Below are 9,918 nucleotides of genomic sequence, written 5' to 3' on the forward strand. Positions count from 1 at the left end.
CAATTTAGATAATTGTCAGGGCCAACCTGGGCTGAGAGGGATACAACATCCCCACAGAAAGACCGAGATACTGAATACAAATTTTCACCTCACTTGGGAAACAAACTCGGGTCTCCTGTGTGCACCAGCAAAGTGTCTTACCGTTACACCACAGATGCGCGTTTGATCGTTTGTACTTACAGTGCAATAGTCAATTGTCCAGCTACAAATCAACAGGTTTATTGCATATATAGAAAATGAGGAAAAAACGTTCGATTGTATACATTTATTAATTTTTATTGATCATATTAGAAGGCATTCTTAATTTTGTTTTCACAAGAAAATAGTAATTATCGATTACACAGAATTCCACAACACACTTAACTACAAGATGAGAAATCCAGTTGGCTGAAAGGTGACATGCAAAGAACACAAAGCATAGGTTTATTTCATACACAAGGTTGCATTGACATATTTACATTATCATTGGGTTGGGTAAATCTCTGGAGCTAGTAAAATTTCTGCTGAATTCACAAGTCACAGCTGCTGTTGTATTATTGTTTTCTTCTAAATCTCTCATCAGCTTCCTTCAGTAGGAAAGCTGACTAATTGAGATTATAGAGAAAAAGAAATCAACCCAGCACCCTTCTATGCTCACTTTGGATTACAATTTTTAAATTTTTTTTTACAAAGAATCAGACGGTTCTTTGGGTGGCTGTCCTGAAAATGAGCAGGAATCAAAATTGCAACTTCCCATTACACAGTTGTTCCTAGAACACCATCGGGTAGTTTGCTGCCATAGTAGCGGATTGTAGAGGGAGGAATGTCATGGAGGGATGAACTGAGCCAGTTTGTAAAGTGACGTTTTTCACTCAAGAGAGACTGAGGGCATCTCCGGAGTGTGCTGCGGGTCAGAGACGATTCTGATTGTTTCTCCATCGTTTGCACTAATGGTTCGCTTGCAATAATTGATTAAAAGAGACATGAACATCGGGCAATTCACATTAACATAAAAATGTATGGCAACGCATGGGCACACATACCATAAACTGCAGCTTTTACGTTTTCTGAGGCATGTATGCTAATGTAAGAATTGAGCTTAGCAGCACTTTTTTTGTTTCCACTCATGACAAAAGGAGTGACACCCATCACGAATCACTTAGCAGGTAAGAAAAATTTCTTTCCAACAAGTGTAAAAAAAAATAAAGACAGACACAAAAAGAAACTCATAAGTACCAACTCTCCATCTTCCACTCATCTCAAATAAAACTAATTTATAGGCAAAACTAGATATAACACAGTGCATTAAAGTTCAAGTGAAAAGGATAAATAATTGAAAAGAAAATTATGACAATTTGTTTCTTCACGTCATACTGATTTCCACTAATAGGAACTAAACCTGCAATTTATTCAAAATACAAAAGAAAATACTCATTAGCATAAAAATATAATAAATTCAGTGAAAAATCAACTGAAAATTATGCATGTGCCACACTAAAAAGTTTTTATCACTTATGATTCCCAAGCTCTTACTTTGTATAAGATTAGTAAGGTTTATTTACACTATAAACCCAATTCAGAAATCTCTTTCTGTGTAATCTTATTTAAACCCTCTCCACTCCATATTCATATTAAAAGACACCGAAATCTCCTGTCAAACACCATTCCCAACACTATTCACTGGTACATTACTCTGAACGAGTGAATATTTTTTTAACACAAAGGTTTTTCTTGAAGAATTTTGTTTCTGTTTACACTGACCAGTCTAATTTTCTGCCCCAACACTATCACTCCACCAGCAGGACTTTGAGAACTATACTTTAACACTGATTTACTGGAAACATTTTACACACTACTCTACCAAAACTTGTCAGCTTCAGAGAATGTTACAAAGAATGTATCTGCCTTCACTTTACGGGGACTTTATGTTGGAATGTCAGTGGCTCATACCTCAGCACAGAACACGACATTATTATAATGACTTTCTACAATAATTTGTTGAAGTCTAGTCTAGTTCACTTTTATGCTGCAAGCATATCACATACTGCTGTCCCCAATATCATTATGTTGGCATAGAGAAGGGAAGTTTAAAATAAATTTTAAAATATTTTTTACAGAAAATAATTTTGCCAAGTTTTCAATACTATTTCATGTAGAGAATAGTTGAAATATTGAAACATTCCCATCCACCAAGGAGTCACCACTGTGTCAGTGTATGGGCCAGAAAGAGTCAAAAATCTTAAATCTTAAATGTTATTTTCTTTTTAAAAAGCAAAACAGTGAAAGTAAAAAAATAGTAAGGCACTGAATTGTGAAGGAAGAAAGTGCATAATGATTTCTAGCCTGAATAAAGCCTTGAAAAGAAAGGGGGAAAAAAAAGCCAAAACATACCCTTTATTGCTCATCAGACACTGGCTTTCATAATCATAGACACTTAGTACTTGCACATAAAATCATACACAAAGTGACTTGTAAGAACTTTCCACATAAACAGTAGAACAATGTCTTTGAGATCTATGATACACATCTTGTACAAGAGGGCATTATTATGGTATCTACAAAAAACACATGCTTGCCTATGATTTGTGTAGATGGTCGCAGCAAGCATGATTTTATGAGGAAAAAAAATTATGGACAAAGGTTGAATAATTATGGGCACAAAAACTGATGGATAATGGTTGATTTATGGTTCATCAAGGACACTCAAATAGATGCTTTCATAATATGGTCTTATGCATTTTTCTGTAAGCTGAGAACAGCCAAGTAGACCATCATGGGGAACAAAGGAACGGCAAAGAGATATGTGTCAGCGCCAATCACAATCAGACTTAAGTTGCACTGAGCTCCAAGGCCTGAAAGTGAAAGGAAAATAATAATTTGACCTTTGGAGGATTTTTTGTTTTTCTTATCTCATTATCTCATGAAAGTTTGGCGTTTTTCAGTTTTACTAAAAAAACAAAACAAAAAAACTTTACTCATCTATATATATATGCATTTCATTTTCATTTATTTCTGAAGTGTGTGGGGTCCGATGTAACATATTGCTCAACTTCAGAGCCTGTTTTCTAATTTCCATGTTTTTGCACCTTACAATTTTAGGGTTTCCATATTTTTGTCCAATATTGTTTTATTGACTTCATTTCTTTTTTCCAAATAGTTGGACAAAGGTGACAGTTTTTTACAGTAATATAAACTTAGTTAGCTTTGTTTGTTATTATCGAATCAAACTTAGTTCTTGAATCTGAATTTGATTGGCCCCGACATACTGATTTTCAAATTCACGATTCTCAGTTACATTAATAAGGAACAAAGCAATTGAAGTAGGTGAGATGGTTCTGTATATTTTGGAACTGACGGAATCCTTAAAAAACAACTGCACATCTTTGACAAAAGACCATACAAACAAAATTAAAGTGACATTGGAGAGAAAAATTCTTATTCTCTGATATCCCATGAGTCATTTCGGACTGAGTAAGGCCTAATTTACAACATCTGAACAGAGATTGCTTGTAAATGAATTACATACCTATCAACACAATTCAGATTAGTCAGAAGACAGGCTATCTCAACCCTGACCGCCAAGGTCAACCCATGCTGTTTGGAAAACAACTACACTACAACCCAGAAGAAAGCAGGAAATAGTTTATAATGTCACTCCAATACAAAAACGGTAATTTCAAGATCCACTTTAAAAACCCCCACCCCAATACCAAAAATGACTCATTGCTTTTAGAATATATCGTTCTCTCATGAGACATTAAGTATGGGTAAATCATACTTAAAGAGAGAGTTGGCTTGCCATGTTCCTCATCAAAGTAACTGAAACTGACCATATAATTATAATGGTGGAGAAGGTGAAAACAGGCAGCAACTATACTCTCATTGAATCCATTCAATGAAGGACATCTCTGAACATTCAGCATCAGTACTATAAACAATGTGAATTGTGACTGGATATATGCACATTCCAAGAAATGATTTCTATCAACTGTACAAAAAAAACCCAGGCAGATGTCACGAACACACACTTGAATCCTTTTGTTTCACAAAAGTGGTTTGTCCTGAGTCACTTCTTTAGTTTTGAACTTCACAAAAAGAGAAAGCATAAGGTTTCTGAACCGGTTAAATTAAAAGGGCAATCTTGATATAATAGAGACCCCCTAAGAAGAGTGGACAAAACAAAGGAACATTTCTCTCTACTGGAAACATTCGGAACAGTCAAAGTGCTTCGTTTTCCCTTGCTCTGGCTCAAGGACAGCCCAAACTGTTTGACAACATATGGGGCCATGATAGGGCTACATTCTAGCCTGGATCTATCATGATTGTAAATGTGTCACACCTCAATATGATTAATATAATTCGGGAGGCCGACTGTCTTACCTCCATAAAAGCCAATCCAGACCCTATATCCCAGGGGAAAAAAGCACTGGGGCTATCTCTTCAAAATCAGGAATCAAATTTGTAGGCCTACCTTTTCTGTGCAAGGTGGCCAGGATTTAAAAATTACCAATTCAAAACATTCTTCCAAATACAGCAACCACACTAAGGAACAGACAAACATCACAAAAAAGTATAAAAGAACAAAAGAATTCTAAATACGTATGATGAACGAAAAGTCTAAAACTCATTTATACAAAACAGGTGGAAAAAAGTCAGATGTCAGTTTATGGTGAAGTAACAGGCAAGTCACCAGTTTGATGATCATTTTGAGTCTTTGCTCATATGGCTTCCCAGAATGGCCAAGGCACCCTCCCAACTCTACACACATTCTGAATTTGTTTATTGTGTCCCTTGTTCATTCCAAGCCGAGTTCATTTCAGAGACAAGCTCTTGCACTAACTGCTCACTTGGCACAACTGAGTCTATGAATTCAACAAGAAAACAGAATTCAATTTTCATCACAATTACATCAGGTAGATGGCCTTCCAGAGTCTTTGAACAAGAGGTCTGAAATGGACTTAAATCACAGTTCTCCACAGTGTCTTAACACTAGAGCAAGCATGGTGTCTTTGTTCATTTAACTATAGGTACAAGTTCCACAAAGTATAGTACGAGATGAATAGGATTTGCACCAGATTCTCCATTGAGTTATGGGTATTAGTATGAAACTGATACGCATACACACCATTGTTGTAGTTACCAACCTTGAGATTTTTTTCTGGTTAGCCCAAAAATAATGCTCAAGTTTATGACTTTCTGCAAAACACAAAGTAGAACATTTAATTATCCATTCAGTTCACTGATGACCAGTTCTCCTTTACAATACTGGGTATGTGCTCCAACTTTGAAATAAACTTTGGCATGATGAAGGAAAATAAAAATACCCCGCATAAAGGTTTAAAAAAACATATATGTTGAAACTGACACTTGACACCCAAGTGGGAACCACCACCAAATAGCATTCACCGACATGTCACCTTCAGTTTTCTGATTACTGGATACACAAACAAATATACACTAAATACAAATTCCTCTCATAGTAAACACAGCAGCACCTTATAGAACCATTAGTATGTGTGAATATGGAGGGTGCACACAAAACCATTTCAGCTCACCAAACTCAAGCAAAGAGAACAAGAACTATTCATATATCTGCTACTGCCTGAAACTTCTTAACTATGTATAGCAATAATGGCACACCTTTATCAGAGGGTTGCTTTCTTTTTTTTTTAATGAGTGCATACAAGACTTCTTATGCTAATACAATAGGGTCATTCAGTTCAGTGCTGAAGTGCATTTCTAAAATTCTGAATTGGGCATTTCTTCAAGAGGGTGTAGCATTATTATTCTTCAAGAGGGTGTAGCATATTACCAATCATTGGCACAGACCCCAGTGGTTCAGATGTGTGAATACTCATTCAAGATTGACACTGGATCTGATACCTCTACATGGGCACGATGGACGTTCACAGGCACACTCTTCAGCAGGGCACATGAGGAAACACCAGATTTATCTTTTACTCTGGCGAATCATACTATAACAAATTGCTTTTTCTTTCGCAGGGCCACTTGAAGGCCTTGATCAAATCCATTTCCCACTCGAGTCACTTCACAACAAATCAAAGATACAGCATCTGTTTCTGCAAGAATATGCCACAGAAAAGTACAAAAGAATCACTATATTTTTTTGGTTTGGTTTTAGTAATAGTTTTGCAGCACTTGCAACACAAATAGGTAATAAAAGTGCTGAAGATAAGAAGTATTAAAAGAGATAACATACAAAGAAAAGAAGGACAGATATGGACGATAGATGTTTGACAGGAAAGAAGGAATAAACCACACCAGAGCACCCACAATTGACCCACAGAGAATCTCTTATTCTTTTATAATGCAATTTAAAATGTTCCCTCACCTTAACACACTACACTCACAGAGGCAAATAAGACCAAGAGTGTTTTTATTCTCGACAAGAAGTGAGCAAATGACTGGACGAGCATGAAAAGCAGAGGAGGGAAGTTAATGGCCAATAAATTAATACATGATGTTCCTGAGATGAGATCTGCTGTGCATATCAAATGCAATGCATGTCAAAATTTGCTCAGGGAATAATTTGCTCTCTCCTGTAAGCTGTGCTGAGAATTATATCATAACAAAAAGATTCGTTTTTAAGGACAATTGAAAAGAAGAAACCAACAAGCATAAGACACATATTTTAAAAAGTCTTAAAGGGTAATGTACAAATTAAAAACTTACCGTGACAAATGTAGCATAAATTCTTTATTAACCAGCCTTCCAGTTATTCATATAAAAAATTTCCTCATGACTATAATCAACATTCACAATTGGCGAGAGGTCATTATCGAGACAATATACACCAACACTATCATTCATCTCTCAAGTACTCTGTTTTCCCACTAGTACAGTAATTTTTTCCCCGTGGAGATATTAAAAAAGGTGATAGGTGATGCTACATCGTTACATTTGACCAGATTATGAAAAAAAAACACCCCAGGACTTGGGCAGACAATTATTGTCAGCTAAATGGAGAGTATGTACCATAGACTTGCAGTAAAAGCATTCTGACTGTTATGTCTTTCTGTCCTCTTACATTGACACATTCATCCAGAACATTTATAATTCATCCAATTCCTAAAACTAACTCTTCTCACTCCCTAGCTCTCCATCTGCAATTCTGTCAGCTGATTTCATTCTTCTGCTTGCACATTCACAAATATAAATAAAAGCAACAATTTTGAAACGCAATTTTTGAGAATCCTTTTTACCTTCTGCCAAATACATTCCATAAACAGATATTACATCCTCTGCACTGACGAAACTGCACATAAAAAGGAGCTAAAAAAAACCCCCATCTATTCTTTAATAATCAACAGCATGGACTCTGCCCCACCTATATTGGTAAAAGGGTTCATCAATAAAACAAGTACTTGGGGAGCCACATCTGAAGCAAAATCACTTCAATAAATTTTTTCGTTGTGAATGCTTTCCATGGCTCAATACCCCAGATATGAGTGTGGGAATAAACAGCTTCCTCATTCTTGACACTACCCATACTACATGGACTAAAAAATAGGAAGGCTTAAACAGTCATGTAAAAAGCAATGTTTAAAAACCTGCTCAGCTTTTCCCTTATCTACTCATAGCATATCTGACATTTCAAACAAAATTCTTGACCACAAAAATGAAAAAAATACAAGCTGAAAGTAGCGCTTTCTTTACTCTACAATCTTAGAGATCCTAAATATCCTCTGTTCAATTCAAATGAAGTTTTCTTTAAAAGTCAAACAATAAAATACGGTAAGGAAACAAATATAAGGAGATTGGAAACAGCATTCAAGCATTCTCTAAAATTGTATTTATTCACAAAAAAATTCATTCATATAATTAATCACATCTTTACAATATAAACAAGGAAACTCTATGACAAAATACACTCAAGTTGGCAAAGAAATGCTCACGCAGCAGGCACGTTATCTCCCTTCACACAAAGCTGACAACAAAACCGAAGCAGTCCAATGAAAGGTCAAGGGTGAGTTGATGATGGCCAGGTGAAGCGAATGAGGTGCTTGTGGATGAGTCTACAGGACTAGTTGCACTGTCATACTGGAGAACTGCGACCAGAGCTGGTTATACTGTCTGTGAACAGAAGAAACATAAACACTCTTCAAATTTGTACAATCCATGTCAAGTGTCAAGAGTGTTAGCTACGATGAGTCATTTCGTTGACAAAGAGTCAACTCAATAACTGCCACATTTTCCCCAGCTTTTGGTGGTGTTTTTTTATTGTTTATATTATAGTAGGAGTTGGTTTTTTTGGGGGGGTAAGTGTTTTATGGCGCTCGGAACTGCATAAGGCTGTCCTCAGAGAGAGTTGCATTTGAAAATAGCAAAAGTTGCAAGAAAAATTAGCAAAAGTTGCAAGACGTGTATAGCTAAAAAAAAGTCATGGAACTATTGAAATAACATTGTTGGTATGCTCATTGCAATCAAAGTAACCAACATGAGTATTGTTAGATCAAAATCAAAGGTTAAATTTGACTATCTACGAAAAAACCCAAAAAACAAACTACATGGAGGTTGCATGGTGTACAAAAACAGTTTGTCCCATGACACATGTGTCAGCACTGATGTCGGGCAAGTGTGACCATCGTGGTTTGGGGCTGTTCAAATATAATCTTACATCTTCTTTGGGACTTCTTGCCCCCCCCCCCCCCCCCCACACTTTTTTTACACTTTCCTCTCCTCCCCCCCCCCCCCCAAATCCCGTTATACTACATTATTCACTTATAATAATAATGACATTTATATTGCACAAATCCGTGTTACAGTCATTCTTCTAAGCGCTTTACTTTTACATAATACTATTATTAATAGTAGGCCTATTCATGAAAAACATACATAAAACACATGCTACATAATAATTAGGTACGGTACAAGCGGAACTTTTCCGGAAAAATTTACAGTGTCCTTTTACCACTTTAACCACAACGGTGTAATCAAAATTAGACTAGATCTACATGCCATGTAGCCTAGATAGCTAACAGTGTATAAAGAACGAGATGGCGTATTCGTGCTTGCCGCTTGAGGACCTACTGTATCGCCACAATGCCGTGCTTACCGCTCTAAGTGAATAAGTATAGAACAGTTACTCTTTTTTATGTTACTTAAAGAAAAATAATATCATATATGAGCCAATGCCAAAACGTGGGGAAAAACACATACATCTCACATTAGTGTGCATAAAATGTGATGCATTAGTATTTATTCCTCCAAAACTTAAACATATGTTAAATATAGGATGTAGAACCTGCATTAGCAGTTTCAGACCCAGTGTCAGCTTTACAATCTTGAGTTTGTAAATTTTTTGCCAAAAATGTTTGTTTTTTGTGATTCCTGGACTGTCATTTTAAGCACACCAACGCAAACTTCCAAGAATGTCCAAAATTTAGTATTTTTGGGTGTTTTTTTTTAACCTGTGCTTTGATTCTATGCTATTTGTGATCTAGAAAGGTTCACTTGCTCAAGAAATCGGTTTATTTGTATGCAAATAAACGAATAATTCGGATCACTTGTGCGTCAGTGGTGTCATCACGGACTAGGTGTTTCAGAAAACACCATTATTTTTCAGTAGAATCACCACAGCTGGTTAAATTTTTTTGCTTTTCGTCGTCTATTCAATAGTTCAAAAGCTGCGATGCGCGAAAGGAACATTGGGTTCCTAGATCTACGATTTCGGTCGGCTGTTTAACATTCGCCGTTATTGGCGTCACTTTGCGACGTACCGGAAGTCTGAATTTTAGCCTACTTTTGTTTTGAACGGATCACCAACAGTGCCCGGATATAATTGTTTTCTTGAGTGACTTCCCCATACCCGCTTCCCCAGAACAGCGGAAGCAACGGGGGAAAGAGAAAAACGAAAGTAGTCATTGCGGTCAGCCTCCGCTTACGCACAAGAATCTTGCGTTGAATGTGACGTACTGG

At 36.4% G+C, this 9,918-nt stretch overlaps 1 protein-coding gene across 3 annotated transcripts in view; it reads right to left on the reverse strand.

Annotated features, from left to right (window-relative positions):
- Nucleotides 1–255: 255 nt before the first annotated feature.
- Nucleotides 256–9,918, reverse strand: part of LOC101864416 (WD repeat-containing protein 26) — a 42,798-nt gene continuing 33,135 nt past the window's right edge. For 2 of the 3 annotated variants that reach the window (XM_013087183.2, XM_005106772.3), the window contains exon 14: nucleotides 256–8,073. In XM_013087183.2, coding sequence (XP_012942637.1) covers nucleotides 8,036–8,073 — 38 coding nt within the window. In that variant the 3' untranslated portion in view covers nucleotides 256–8,035. Of the gene's footprint in view, nucleotides 8,100–9,918 lie in introns of all 3 variants that reach the window. The other variant, XM_013087184.2, reaches the window with a different exon arrangement.

The sequence above is a fragment of the Aplysia californica genome, unplaced genomic scaffold (genome assembly GCF_000002075.1).
Source record: "Aplysia californica isolate F4 #8 unplaced genomic scaffold, AplCal3.0 scaffold00555, whole genome shotgun sequence".
Lineage (NCBI taxonomy): Eukaryota > Metazoa > Mollusca > Gastropoda > Aplysiida > Aplysiidae > Aplysia > Aplysia californica.